We start from the raw sequence: 15841 nt of genomic DNA on the forward strand, positions 1-15841 counted from the left end.
TGGTTGCCGGGTAACTACAGCAGGAGGCTCCGGTTTTCTTCTTGTCAGGCACACACGACGGGGGCTCTCCGGGATCGCGTGGCCGCGCTTCGGGAGATGGTAAGTGGGTCCCGCTTGCGGGACCCGATCTTTATAGCGATCCGGCGCGGTTAGTGGGAAGCGGGCCGCGCGCGCTGGCGGTGGACACTGTGGCAGTACAAGTGATCCCACTAGATCACCAGGGCATGGGACAGGTCAGGTTTTCTCTATAAACCGTTTTATTAGAGCCCGCAGTACCCGTTGGTTTTGCCAGCACTGGGATAGAGCTTGGACCTGAAGCCCCTCCCCCAGCCCCAGGGCGCCATTTTCTGCAAATGTTCCCGCCCTGGAACTGCATATCTGTCTCTCCCTCACTCCCTGGCAGTGTCTGCGGTGCCATTATCCCTCAGCTCACTGTTCCTGGGAATGCTTGGGCAAATCCTCCTATGTAAAGCCGCCTGGTTGTCAGTGCTATGACTTTACAAGACACTTAAGTATTCTACCTGGCTTTTTTAGTCAGTGTTAGTTAAGAAAGAATGCATTTAGTCAGGGTTTCCTAGTACAATTACCCTGTGATATACATCCAGTTCTTACTGTGTACTGTTATATCTATTGTTATATAGCTGTGTAAGCTAGTCCAGTGCAGTATTATTGTTAGTAATAACCTCTGCATTGTACAAACTGTGACTATTTGTGTGTGCATTTGATAGCTGAGTGGTGTCCATTTTGTGTCTTTCATTCAACCTGCTATCCCTATATTCTATAACCTGAGGGGGCTTGGTGCGTCAGGTTTTGTCTAATATAGGATTTTCACAAAGATATACTGTGTTACGTATTTTTCTCTGTGATTTAGTCACCATATCTCTCCTTTATCTCTGCTGGTGCTGACTACACTGCGCAGGTGTTTGGGCTAGAGGTATTGTGCTGCTGACAAATTGTACTGTATTACCTGATACTGCAAGTTATATCATGTCTGCTTCTGAGGGTAACGGTTCTGGGGCTGAACACACTGCCGGTGTTGCTGAAGCCGCAGATACCCATCTTTGGGATCTGGTTCTGGGGGCTCCTTGCCCCCCAGTGGGACGGTGGCAACGGGGGCAAATAATGACCCGCCGTGGGCCACTTTTTCCACGCTTCTGCATACGCTAGTTCATAAACTAACATGGGGACCCCCAATGCCGGTACAACCGTTTGTGGTCCCTGCAGCTAACCGCCCGTGGGCGGACGATTTATCTGCTCAAATAAAGAATTTGAACCAGTCCCTGACTACTAAAAAGTTTGACCGACGCTCGCCTACGTCCAAGGGGTCCTCTAAGTCTTCTCACAATCCACTGCTGTCACTGACACCTCGTCGGATGAAGACGGCACTTACACTGACCCCACAGGTTCTGACTCAGATACGGCTGATGGGGAGGGTGGTTCACATGTGGATGTTCCTGATCTTTTGGAGGCTATTAAGTTAATTTTACAGATTACGGATGATCCCGAGCCATCCGTTCCTCCTAAGAAACCAGATAGGTTCAAGCGTCAGAAGGTGATTAAACAAGTTTTACCTCACTCTGACCACCTAATTGATATATGTCAGGAACCCTGTGAAAAACCCGGGTACGAAGTTTGTGCCTCAAAAGAAGATGCTGGCTCGCTATCCCCTCGCGCCAGAGCTGTCTAAGAATTGGGAAACGCCTCCTCCAGTGGACTCGCATGTGGCTAGGATGGTGGTTTCCTCAGCTCTGCCGGTCACCACCGTCACGTCTCTAAAAGAGCCTTCGGATAAATGTGTGGAGTGTTGTCTGAAAGCGATTTTACACCCTCACGGGTGCTGCACAAAGGCCCACTATTGCAGCTACTTGGGCTGCAGAGGCCATTGAAGCATGGGCCTTGGAGTTAGATGCTGAAATCTCCTCTGATCATGCTAGACAATGCTTGTCTTATATTGTCACAGCTTCTCGTTATATTAAAGAGGCGGCTTCTGATGCCGGTATCCTGGCAGCCAAGGCCTCTACTACGTCAGTCCTGGCTCGCCGGATATTGTGGCTGAGATCCTGGTCTGTGTATCTGGACTCTAGAAAAGCCCTGGAGGTACTCCCTTTTAAGGGAGATATTGTGTTTGGGGAGGATTTAAATAAGATTGTGGCTGACTTGGCTACTACCAAAACTGCCTGTCTGCCAAGTACTGCTCCTTCTGTGTCGAAGGCTAAAGGTACTTCCTTTTGCCCCTTTCGTCCTTCAGGTAAAGCAAAAGGTCAGGCGTACAACAAGCAGGCCCGCACTTCCAAACCTGGTAAGCCTAAGCCCAAAAGAGCCTGGGCGGCCCGTCAGCCAGCTTCCAAGACAGATAAGCCTGCCGCATGATGGGGCGGGCCTCCCTCTGGGGGATCCCAGGGTGGGGGGCCGGCACCTAGGGTATACCCAGGAATGGTTGAAGACCACTTCAGATGCCTCGGTACGGGAAGTCGTCACTCGGGGTTACGCCATAGCCTTCAAAAACCGACCCTCTCATCGATTTTGCCAGACAGATGTCTCGTTGGACAAGACAAAGGCAAACACTCTACATTCGGTGGTACAGACCCTCCTGGATACAGGAGTCATAGTACAGGTGCCTCTTGCGCGGAGGGGCCAGGGGTACTATTCTCCGCTGTTTCTAGTCCCGAAACCGAATGGGTCCTTCCGGCCCATTCTCAACCTCAAGGCATTGAACAGGTTTGTGAAGGTTTCCAAGTTCCGGATGGAAACCCTTCGCTCTATAGTTCTGGCCTTGGAACCTGGGGACTAATACCTGAGATTTGCGATTGGCAACTGCCATTACCAGTTTCGGGCGTTACCTTTTGGTTTAACAACAGCTCCGCGAGTCTTTACAAAAGTCATGGCAGTGATGATGGTGGTACTCCGCCGTCAAGGGGTCAGGATACTGCCGTATTTGGACGACTTGTTAATCCTGGCAAATTCCCCAGAACTTCTCCTGCGTCATCTAGATGTGACGGTCCGGTTTCTGCAAGCCCACGGGTGGCTCATCAACTGGAAGAAGTCATCCCTGATCCCTGCTCAGAGCATGGTGCATCTGGGAGCACTATTGGACACTCACAACCAGCGATTGTTCCTGTCTCAGGAGAAAGTCCTGAAACTTCAGGACAGGATTCGTTGCTTCCTATCTCGTCCGCAAGTGTCAATACATTCGGCGATGCAGGTGCTGGGCCTCATGGTGTCAGCATTCGACATGGTGGAGTACGCTCAATTTCACTCTCGCCCTCTCCAGAGGCTGATTCTAGCCAAATGGGACGGACTGCCTCACCGGATCAGGTCTCAAATGATCTCATTGACTCCGGAGGTCCGTCTGTCGCTGCTCTGGTGGCTCCGGGACCAACAACTGTGCAGGGGCCGTCCCTTCTGGATATCCGACTGGGTCCTGTTGACGACAGATGCCAGTCTAAGAGGTTGGGGCGCGGTGCTGGAGCAACACTCCCTTCAGGGACGGTGGACCAAGGAGGAGTCCCTCCTCTCGATCAATATTCTGGAATTGCGGGCGGTCTTCAATGCCTTGAACCTAGCCCAGCATTTAATTCAGAATCGTCCTGTTCAAGTACAGTCGGACAAAGCCACCACAGTGGCTTACATAAATCATCAAGGCGGCACTCGAAGCCGCCTAGCAATGAAGGAAGTCTCAAGGATTCTACAGTGGGCAGAACGCCATCTACCGGACATATCGGCAATATTCATTCCGGGAGTCCTGAATTGGGAAGCAGACTTTCTCAGTCGTCAGGACGTGCATGCCGGCGAGTGGGGCCTCCATCCAGAAGTGTTTCAACTCCTAGTGGAAAGGTGGGGCCTTCCAGACGTAGATTTGATGGCGTCTCGAAACAATCACAAGGTTCCGGTCTTCGGAGCAAGGACAAGGGATCCTCAAGCAGCATTCGTGGATGCGCTGGCGGTACCGTGGAGGTTTCGGCTGCCGTACGTGTTCCCTCCGGTGTCAGTTCTGCCAAGGGTAATTCGGAAGTTCAAGCAAGAAAAAGGAATTCTGCTTCTCATAGCTCCAGCGTGGCCCAGACGGCACTGGTTCTCAGACCTGCAAGGCCTATCGTCAGAGCATCCAATTCTACTTCCACAACGCCCAGACCTCCTCGTTCAGGGACCCTGTGTCTACCAGGACCTAGCCCGGCTGTCTTTGACGGCGTGGCTCTTGAAGCTTCCGTCTTAAGGGCTAAAGGGTTTTCTGAGGCGGTCTTTCAAACCATATTGCGGGCCCAGAAACCGGCTTCGGCTCGGATTTACTATAGGGTCTGGCATTCTTACTTTGTTTGGTGCGCATCTAACGATTGACGCTTCCAAGTTTAGTATAGCCAAGTTGTTGGCTTTCCTTCAGCAGGGCCTGGACTTAGGCCTGTGTCTGTCCTCCCTCAAGGTTCAAATATCTGCCTTGTCGGTGTGGTTTCAGAGAAAAATTGCGACCTTACCTGATGTGCGTACCTTTACTCAGGGCGTGTTGCGTATCCAACCTCCCTATGTCCCGCCTGTGGCTCCTTGGGACTGGTCGGTGGTTTTGGAGGCGTTACAAGAGTCTCCGTTTGAACCTCTTGGTTCAGCTGACCTTAAGTGGCTTTCCCTTATGGTGGTGTTTCTGCTGGCTATTGCTTCAGCTAGAAGAGTGTCGGATTTGGGTGCCTTGTCCTGTAGTTCCCCATATCTGATATTTCACCGTGACCGGGAGGTTCTTAGGACTCGTCCCGGCTATCTACCTAAGGTGGTTTCTTCTTTCCACCTTAATCAGGAGATTGTAGTTCCGGCACTTGTTTCTCCTGATCTGTCTCCCAAAGAGCGGTCTTTGGATGTGGTACGGGCTCTCCGTATCTATGTGAAGAGAACTGCTCCTATTAGGAAATCTGATTCTCTTTTTGTTGTGTTTGGGTTTCACAAACGTGGCTGGCCTGCTCACAAGCAAACTCTGGCCAGATGGATTACAATGGTGATTGCACATGCTTATGCGAAGGCTGGTCTCTCTGCTCCTGATCACATTAAGGCCCATTCTACTAGGTCTGTTGGACCTTCTTGGGCGGCCCAACGTGGTGCGACCCTTGAACAATTGTGCAAGGCGGCTACATGGTCCTCATGGAACACGTTCATAAGGTTCTATGCCTTCGATACTGCCGCTTCTGGGATGCTTCCTATGGACGCCGGGTTCTTGTGCCCGCTACAGTGCGTCCCCTCCCATAAGGAACTGCTTTAGGACATCTCCATTGTCCATTCCTTGTGGAGCCCAGTGTACCCCGCAGCAGAAAACGAGTTTTATGGTAAGAACTTACTTTTGTTTAAACTCTTTCTGTGAGGTACACTGGGTTCCACAGTGCGCCCACCCTGACGCACTTAGCTTCTTTGGGTTGGTATGGCATTAGCCGCTGACACGTCTCCTGTCGTGAGAATGCGGTGTTGTGGCTACTAACCGTTGTCGTCTCTTTTCCTGCTGCTGCATTGGACTGGTCAACTAAAAACTGAGATCCTGTGCAGGGAGGCAGGGTGATATAGAAGGCGGCGCTATGCATTCTGGGAACAGTCAAAGCTTTGAGCCTGTTGGTGCCTCGGATCAAGATCCTACTCTACACCCCATTGTCCATTCCTTGTGGAGCCCAGTGTACCTCGCAGAAAGAGTTTTAACAAAGGTAAGTTCTTACCATAAAACTCGTTTTTTACTTACTGTAAAATCTCCTTCTCTCAGTCCATCTGGGGCACGCTGCGATCCCATCCCTTTTGTCTGTTTATTGATTATTTTGTTTTCTCTCTCTCGGCTTTGTTAAACGTCAACTGAGGAGTACTTCCTGTGAACTGGGGGTTGATGGGAGGGGTTAGAGGGGGAGGAGTCAGTTCTTTTCATAGCTTGTGCCAAACTCCATACTAACACACTCTAACCCAAGTGTAAGTGCGCAGAGTCCCCCAGATGGACTCAGAGAATTAGATTTTACGGTAAGCAAAAAAAAATCAACATTTCTCACTTACTGTAATTCAAATTATATTATGTTTTATTTATTTTATCTTTCCCAGGTCATCTTTATAGAACATATACTTGCCTGACTACAATATCTGTAGACTTACAAGGAGATTATGTTAAGTGTGACTGATACAGTAATTTTTTTAGATAGGCTAAGAAATTCAGATTAGTTTTTGCTCACACTACATTCAGTTGAATCTTCCCCTTCATGTTATGTTGGGATTTTGTGGACCTGTTTGCAACCTGAAATTTTCAATTAGACTTAATGGGTAGTGCCCATTTATCTGATGAATAAAGCACGCATAGTAAAAGTCTCACTTGGTTTAGGTAGTTGGAGGTGGGGGAAGTTTGGGAAGGTGTGTTGGGAAATACTTTGCAGTCTGCAAGCTAGCAGAGTGGTCATGCTTCCATGCAAACCTATATAATGTTAGCTGGTAAAATATATGTAGCTTTTGAAGATAAGTGTAACCTGTTCCTCCACTGTTGTGCACTGTAGTAAGGTTGTGCCTCTCCTTCCCTGTCTCTCAGGAGTGGTCCCCGTCTCACAATCTGAAGAGTCTCCGGAAGAAGCAGATGGCAGCTCGCGAGGCAATGGCACGTCAGACAGTCTCCTCAGACACTGATCTGAGCATCGTCGAGTCGTCAGTCATCAGGTAACATCTGGCAGCTCCCTAGCATTATGGGAATGTGTCAGAGCTCAGTCACCATATTCTGAGCATCACTTTAAAAATAATTAGAGAAATAAAAACCACAATCTCACTGTGCTCTCTTAATATTGGTCTATAATGAGGCACATTTTGTACTTGGGATAGTAAGGTACACTGCTAAAAATATAAAGGCACGTATAGATAGGATTTGGGTGGTGCAAATACATCATGTTTTGTTTCTATAAATAGTAAGGGCTGGACATATGTATCCGTGGGGGAAGGGGGGCGGAGATAGGAACAATCAGGACTCCTGTCTTAAATAAACACCTGACCGTTTACAAAATCTCCATTTACAGTTGCCAAGATTAAAACCACTATGGATTGCAGCACGGTACAGTAACCCATAGAAACCAATCATACATTTGTTGCTAATGAGGGATGTTTATCAAACCTTAGAGAGAGATAAAGTACCAATCAATCAGCTTATAACTGTCATTTTACAGGCTATATGTGGTCTGTGCACTAAGCCTTGGAGAGAGATAAAGTGTATAGAGATAAAGTACCAGCCAATCCGTTTCTAACTATAATTTTTAAAACACAGTTTGTAACTTGACAGTTAGGGGCCAATTGGCTTGTACTTTATCTCTCTCCAAGGCTTAGGGGGATATCCAATTAGCCTCTGTAATTTACCGTTGCTAATTGTCCCGCCCAGGGGCTATTTAGCCTCGATAAGTCAACACGATCGACGGCTTATATGGATTTCTCTTTCATCCACTAGGGGACACTGGAACACTTCAGACAGCTGGGGTGTGGAGTATGCAGACCAGAGGTGGCACAATCTAATAAGAAAAAATTCTTGCACAGCCGGCTCCTCCCCCTTCACACCCCCTAGTCCCTCAGTTTGAAAAATTGTGCTGGAGGTGCAGCACATGAAAGGAGCTCCTGCCTCCACTGAAATATTATTTTTTATATAATAATTTTTTTTGAACTGAGCCAACCTATGCCAAAGGGGGGCGAAAGATCCAAACTATAGAAGAGACAAAGATCCTGTTTGAAAGGATTTGCATCTCTTCCAGAGATCGAATAACAGAGAGCTGAGTGTGTACTGATTATGGAAGCAGCCTATGAGGGGTTACAGCGCTAAGGTTCCGGGCAGCAGAGCGGCGTGTGTCCCGCCATCCCCCATGCTTTTCAGTTATTCCGTAGCAAGAGGGTCTAAAAGCCGCTGGGGTCCCGCCGAGAGAGTGGAGACCGAGCGGCTTGGCGGCGCGCACACGGGTCAAATGACAAGGTAGTCGCCGGGAGAGCGGAGACCCGGCGGCTTGGCGACGCAGGAAGAGGACGCTGCTGAATCTGTCCGCAGGGGGACCAGGCGCTGTAGCGGCGGTAAGACTGTTAAATCCGCTGATATGATCCCGGGGCTGGGAGGTAGAGGCTAAGCGAGAACTGTCTCTAAGCATTTGGGGCGGCAGAGTGCTTCTGAGGCACTGCTGACAGGCACAAATTTTTTTTAGTTTCGGCCATGTTGAATTTGGTTTTAGGCACACAGCTTCAGGTCAGTCCTCAAGAGGTGGGCTTTCCTCTCCGAGGAGACAGAGTACAATCACAGAAGGGAAAGTACTGATTAGAATAGGATAGGCGCTGAGACTCCATTAGAAGCTCTGCTGCTGAGATCTCTATGGATATAATTTATCTAAAACTATATGTTTTTGTCTTCCAACTGACACTGCTGACAAGTCCTGCAGATGTGGAGCAACAGAAATACCAACCCAGTCAACTCAAGCTGTATTATCAGTTGATGGTGTGAGGGTTGCAACTGTCAGGCTGGTTTTTGTTTTTGTTTTCTCCTGCAGGGTCCACAGGTTATCCACAGGATAACATTGGGATATGATGACGTGACAGTGGATTTGCACCAAACGGTCAAAGCTTTTCGGTATCTCAGCATGCAACGGGCCCATCCATAGATCCCCGGCTACTGGCTCAGGCAAATCAGTTTTTTGTTTGGTGCGAGAGGAGCCGGACCATGGTCAGGGGGCTGCTGTTTTTAAGCAGCCATAAGCTTTCTTATTTTATTTTTATAGTCTTACTATTTTTCATGAGTGATCTTTCTAAAAAGCGTCTTATACGTACCTTAGAAAGAGTCGCTCCAACAACTCCCCGCCGGGTCGCAACACCGCTTACCCACAAGTACAGTGCTGTTTCGACAGGCGTCTGTGTCAGATATACTAGCAGGTCCAGCAGACGTTACCAGGCTGTGGCCGGAGCATGGGGAGAAGGTAAGGCATCGGTTCCGCTTAGAGCAGAGGTTCTCAAACTCGGTCCTTGGGGGCACACACAGTGCATGTTTTGCAGGTAACCCAGCAGGCGCACAGGTGTATTAATTACTCACTGACACATTTTAAAAGGTCCACAGGTGGAGCTAATTATTTCACTTGCGATTCTGTGAGGAGACCTGCAAAACATGCACTATGTGTGCCCCCGAGGACCGAGTTTGAGAACCTCTGGCTTAGAGGAAGAACGCAGACAGAGCCTCACTGTTTTGGGAGAAAACTACCAAACAGTCGCTGACACGGCTGCCACCTAGAGTGCACCAGCACTAGTCCTTAGGGCTCATAGGCTCCAGGGGTAGTATGAGGCCGCGAACCCTAGGGTTGCAGTGGGGGAGTCGGACACTCCCCTGGTCGCCCCTCCCCCCAGTTCATGACCAGTTTCCTCCGAGTCTTTCGCCATGGACTGTTTTCCTGCTTCCGTCTGAGACGAATTGTACTAAGGGGACCCAGTCGCAGCATAAGCGGCTGTGTGACTGGTGCGTCAGTGTTCACTTGGGGCATCTGTGTTCACTATAGGTTCACGGAGCAGTTGTGTACACTATTAGCGTCTGTATCCACTCAGTGTTCACAAACGTATTGATCGGTCCTGGAAGCGGGGTGAGTCTCCCTGTATCCCACTCTACTGAGCACGGGTAATACAGCACTAAGATGGTAATTCTGAGGTGTGATCAGGTCAGAACTGCGCAGGCGCCGCAGTGCATTGGCACATGCCAGACAACCGAAGTTTGTCGCTGCAGTATGATCACCTCTACCTGATTGACAGGCAGAGGCGGTCGCTGGGCAGGGGGTGACGAAACGGTGCCGTTTGGCTGCCGTTTTGTGGGCGTGGTCTGGCCAATGCAGGCGTGACCGAACCGTGCAGGGGGCGGGCCACAGCGGCTGCGTGATGTCACACGCAGCCGCTGCGGGCAGGGGAGCGACGAGTAGCTCCCGGCCAGCACGCTAAAGCTGTACTGGCCGGGAGCTGCTCCTAAAAGTGCAAAAGCACTTTTGCTCCTAAGCATCGCCGCTGTGCGATGCTTTTGCACTTCTGCTGGGGGGGGGCAGGCACTGACATGCGGGGAGGGATAGCCCTGTGCTGGGCGTCCCCCCGCATGTCTATGGACATGATCGTAGCCCTGCAAAAGTTTGCAGGGCTACGATCAACTCGGAATGACCTCCTAAGTCTCTATCCACCTTTTCAGTACGAATAGTTGGATAAGTGCCTAATGCATATGAGTCTGATAATTATTACTACTGTTTTCTTTCGCTGTGTGTCTAAATATGGTTAAATCTTATATAAGGTAATGCAGTAATATGTTTCTCCTACATACTTGAAATGTATTTGTAGTTGATTATGTGCTCATATTGCTTATTATACTAATGTACGACCTGTGACTGATTGCTAGTTTGATTGCGGACTTTACTATAATTCTGTCCGTTTTTTGTGTATATTACGATCCTCAATGCTGGTGCAAAGCAGGGTATGGTCGGATTGTACAGTATGTCACTTAACAAAACTTAAAGTGATTACATTCACAAATTGTGTAGTACACTATGCAAGTGTCTGATTATCATGTCTATGAGCAGCAAGGGTGAGGAAAATACACTCACAGCAGCACCAACACTCATATCATGTTTGTCTTGCAAAGCTGGGTTAACCTCTCAGGATCTGCTTCAGGATGGTTTGTGTGCAAATTGTTTTAGCTTTCACCAAGGTCTCTTGAAACCTACAACTCAGACACAAGTAGCCCAAGGGGTGCAAGTCGATCCCCCATGGTCTATGTTTGCACAGACATTATCCAGTATAGCTGAACGGATCATTCCAATTTATGAACCAGGTATAGGTGACACTGTTAACCCTTACAGGCAGCATTCCACCTGCGGTTTATCATTTCCAGCAAGGGAATTAGCAGCCTCTCAACAGAAACAGGCTGAAAGGCCAGTGGTAAGTAAATCACATAGATATGAAACATCATCTTCACAGTCTACACATTTCAGATTAGGATTCATCGGAGGATGAAGACTCATTACACTCGGGTTCTGCATACGAAGATGAGGAAGAAGGTCTCGGCTCAGTGGACATATCTGTGTTAATTAATGGAATGAAAGCCATTCTGTCCTGAGAAGAATCAACAGAGCCTGTGTTAGAATCCAAGGCACCTGTGTTTAAATGTCTAAAAGCAGTTAGGACTGAGTTTCCTGGGTCAGATCAGCTGATGGAAATTATGGAGAGGCTTGGGCTACGCCCAGTAAGAAATTTAGAATTCCTAGGAAATGCAATTCCAATTATCTTCTTCCAGCTGGGGACTGTTTAAAGAGGGAGGTGGCCCCCAAAGTAGATATGCATGTTATTCGTTTAGTGTGAAAATCTACATTACCTCTGCCTTCAACATCATTAAATGTTGTCACGGATAGGAGAGTGGATGGTTTTCTAAAAAACATTTTTTCCTTGTCTGTGGCAGTCATAAGACCAGCCATGGCTTCAGCCTGGATGGCAAAAGCAGTGGCTGCCTTGGTTGATGCATTGGAAGGGGATCTTTCAATGGCATCTGGAGAGCAAAAATACCATGTTGCACATATCAAACAGACTGCAATGTTTTTGGAAGAAGCAGCCTTGGATATGGGTACAATTGTCGCTCAGGCATCAGCGTCAACAGTAGCTGTTCGCAGAGCAGTTTGGCTACGTACATGCAAAGCTGATTCAGAATCCAAAAATGTTTTGGAATCTTTACCTTTTTCTGGAGATATTCTTTTTGGTAAAGAATGAACCAGTATTTTGGAGTCAGAAGCAGACTCACAGAAAGTAAAGTTTCCTTCCACATACAAATTCAAGTCTAAAGTTCCAGCTTTTCGGCCCTTTTGGTCTCAGGGAAAAGGTGATGGCAAACAGTCCCAATACAACAATTCTGGCAAGACTAAAGAGCATTGGGCTACCAGAGGACTGGTTTCTAAAACAGAAGATATGCCATCAGCCTGATGGTGCGGGCCTCCACCTGGGGGATCCCAGGGTGGGAGGCCGACTTCTTCAGTATGCCAGATCTGGCAGCAGTCTACAACAGACGCCTGGGTGCAAGAAGCAGTATCTCTCGGTTATGCATTAGCTTTCAAGAAGTGTCCTCCTCAAAGGTTTTTTTGTACCAGCCCGTCTCTGGTAGAAGGCCAGGGCTTTGCAAGAGGCAGTTCAGAAATTGCTACAGTCAGGAGTAATCATTCCAGTTCCTCCTGCACAATGAGGACAGGGTTTTTACTCCAACCTCTTTCTAGTCCAGAAGCCAAATGGATCTTTCCGGCCCATACTCAATCTCAAAGTGCTGAACAAGTACATTTGGGTGCCTCATTTTCATATGGAGACTTACGTTCCATCATTTTGGCCATGGAGCCAGGGGATTTTATGGTATCCCTGGATATCCAGGATGCTTACCTACATGTTCCTATAGCCCTGTCCCATCAGCGCTATCTCAGGTTCACTATCCTCCAATAGCAATTTCAGTTCCAGATCCTGCCTTTCTGTTGGGTCACAGCCCCCAGAGTATTTACCAAAATTATGGTGGTAATGGCAGCTTATCTCCGCCAGCAAGGGGATTAGATTTTTCCATACCTCGATGATCTTTTAATCCTGGCAGTCTCAAGAATTGCTTCTGTGTCATCTGCAACAGACAATAGCATGTCTGCAGAAGCACGGTTGGCTCATAAATTGGGCAAAATAGTCTCTGGTTCCGTCTCAGCGGATGGCTCACTTGGGGGCGGTATTGGATTACAGCCTTCAGAAAGTAACTTTTCCTCTGAACAAAATATCCAAAGTTCAGTCAAGGATTCAGGAGCTGCTACACAGTCGAAGGGTATCCATTCACGCAGCAATGCGTGTAATGGGATTGATGGTGTCAACATTCAACATGGTAGAGAATGCTCAGTTCCATTCGAGGCCTCTGCAACATCTGATCCTTACCAAATGGAATGGTTTTCATCAGACAAAAAACGCAGACTATGGTCCTTACTCTGAAAGTAAGGAGGTCCACCTGGACAAAGGGAGACCCTTTTGGAAATCAGATTGGGAAATTCTGACAACGGATGCCAGCCTTCAGGGCTGGAGAGTAGTGTCAGGAAGGTTTTGTTTCCAGGGGCAGTGGACCGAGGAAGAAAGTTGCCTGCCAATAAATATATTGGAACTCCGGGCCATGGTGGTCATTCTGAGTTGTTCGCTCGGTAATTTTCTTCGCATCGCAGCGATTTTCCGCTAATTGCGCATGCGCAATGTTCGCACTGCGACTGCGCCAAGTAAATTTGCTATGCAGTTAGGAATTTTACTCACGGCATTACGAGGTTTTTTCTTCGTTCTGGTGATCGTAATGTGATTGACAGGAAGTGGGTGTTTCTGGGCGGAAACTGGCCGTTTTATGGGTGTGTGTGAAAAAACGCTGCCGTTTCTGGGAAAAACGCGGGAGTGGCTGGAGAAACGGGGGGAGTGTCTGGGCGAACGCTGGGAGTGTTTGTGACGTCAAACCAGGAACGAAACTGACTGAACTGATCGCAGTTGCCGAGTAAGTGTGGAGCTACTCAGAAACTGCTAAGAAGTGTCTATTCGCAATTCTGCTAATCTTTCGTTCGCAATTTTACTATGCTAAGATTCACTCCCAGTAGGCGGTGGCTTAGCGTGTGCAAAGCTGCTAAAAGAAGCTTGCGAGCGAACAACTCGGAATGAGGGCCCATATACATGGCTCTGATTCAGGCAAAGGACATCCTTCAGGGGAAACCAGTTCAGATCCGCTCGGACAATGCGATGGCAGTAGCGTACCTCAACCATCAGGGAGGACCTCGCAACCGAAAAGCAATGAAAGAGGTAAGTCGCATCCAGCCTTGTCCGCAGTGTTTGTCACGGGAGTCCTAAACTGGGAAGCGGATTTTCTCAGTCGACACGCCATTCATGCAAACGAATGGGCTTTACAACCAGAGGTCTTCCAGACCCTGGTTGACAGTTTTGGTTGCCGGAGATAGATCTCATGGCATCCCTTCAGAACAACAAAGTTCTTGCATACGCGTCAAGAACAAAGGATCCCAAAGCAATCTTTGTGGATGCCCTGTCGGTGAGATGGTACTTTCATCTGGCCTAGGTGTTTCCACCAATCGCCTTATTACCCAGGGTGGTGAGAAAGGTAAAACAAAGAAGAGGTGCCGTGATACTAATAGCTCCAGCTTGGCCCAGAAGATATTGGTACACAGATCTGCATAGGATGTCGATGGATACTCCATTCCTACTCCCTCAACGTCAAGATCTACTGACTCAAGGTCCTTGTTTTCACAGACACCTGGATCGACTGTTTTTGACGGCGTGGCTCTTGAGACCTCTATCCTGAAGTCAAGAAGATTCTTACAATAGGTAATTCAAACTATGCTCAGAGCAAGGAAACCTTCCTCAGCTCGCATTTATCACAGAATATTGTAAGCTTATATTCAATGGTGCAGTGAACAGAAATTTGACCCTAGGTCTCTGAGTTTCCAGGGTCTTAACATTCCTTCAGGCAATAATGGATAAAGGTTTAAGGGTGGCTTCCTTTAGAGTACAAGTGTCAGCATTGAGTGTATGGTTCCAAAAGAAAATTGCCAACCTACAAGAAGTGCGCACTTTTTTTCCAGGGAATTCTGCGCATTCAACCTCCTTTTGTTCCTCCTACAGTGCCTTGGGACTTAAGTTTAGTCCTAAAGGCCCTTCAAGTTGCCCAATTTGAACAACTTAAAAGAGTGGATCTTAAATGGTTGACAGCTAAAGTTCTTTTTCTACTGGCTATGGCTTCAGCTATAAGAGTTTCAGATTTAGGGGCATTGTTATGTCGTCCTCCATTTCTGATTTTTTTATCTAGATAGAGCAGTTCTCAGAACCAAATCTGGGTATCTTCCTAAGGTGGTGTCTAAATTCTACCTTAACGATGATTTCTCCAGGTGGGTCCACAGGTTATCCACAGGATAACATTGGGATATGATGGAGCGACAGCGGATTGGCACCAAACGATCACAAGCTTTCTGGCCTCCCAGAATGCATTGGGCTCGTCCATATAATCCCGCCCACTGACTCAGTCAAATCAGTTTTTTGTTTGGTGCGGCAGGTGCCGGACCATGGTCACAGGGCTGCTGTGTTTGGCAGCCCTAAGCTTGATTTGATTTATTTTTATAGTCTTACTATGGTTTTTGAGTGATCTTTCCTAACAGCGTCTTACACGCATATTGGAAAGAGTCGCTCCAACAACTCTCCGCCAGGTCGCAACAACGCTTACCCACGGTACAAGTGCTGTCTCGCGGGCGTCTGTGTCGGATGTTACTAGCAGGTCCAGCAGACGTTACCAGGCTGTGGCCGGAGCACGGGGGCGAAGGTAAGGCATCGGTACCGCTTAGAGGGGAAATACGGACACAGCCCCACTGTTTTAGGAGGAGACTACCAAACAGTAGCTGACGCGCCACCACCATGGGTGCTCTAGCACTAGGCTTTAGGGATCATAAGGCACCAGGATTAGTTTGAGGCCGCGATCCCTAGGGTTGATGTCAGCAGTGGGGAGTCAGACGCTCTCCTGGTCGCCCCTCCCCCCAGTTCATGACCAGTTACCGTGCGTCTCCCGCCATGAACTGATTCCCTCACGTCCGTCTCGGACGCTACCACAAGGTACAAGATATTGTAGTCCCGGCTTTCCAGGGGCCGGGCCTTTCTGCGGGAGATGCATCGTTTGATGTAGTCCGTGCCTTAAGGATCTACGTAGATCGTACCAGTGCTATCAGAAAGACAGATTCTCTCTTCGTTCTTTATGGATTTCACAAGAGAGGATGGCCTGCTGATAAGCAGACACTGGCCAGGTGGCTTCGGATGACGATTTCAGAAGCATATTCTCAAGCTGATCTCCCAG

At 48.4% G+C, this 15841-nt stretch overlaps 1 protein-coding gene across 1 annotated transcript in view; it reads left to right on the forward strand.

Moving 5' to 3' along the window:
* WDR11 (WD repeat domain 11) overlaps positions 1–15841 on the forward strand; it is a 251037-nt gene that overhangs the window by 133638 nt on the left and 101558 nt on the right. Inside the window, exon 15 of the mRNA XM_063961836.1 lies at positions 6524–6648. Coding sequence (XP_063817906.1) covers positions 6524–6648 — 125 coding nt within the window. The remainder of the gene's footprint in view (positions 1–6523; positions 6649–15841) is intronic.

The sequence above is a fragment of the Pseudophryne corroboree genome, chromosome 3 (assembly GCF_028390025.1).
Source record: "Pseudophryne corroboree isolate aPseCor3 chromosome 3, aPseCor3.hap2, whole genome shotgun sequence".
Classification (NCBI taxonomy): Eukaryota; Metazoa; Chordata; class Amphibia; order Anura; family Myobatrachidae; genus Pseudophryne; species Pseudophryne corroboree.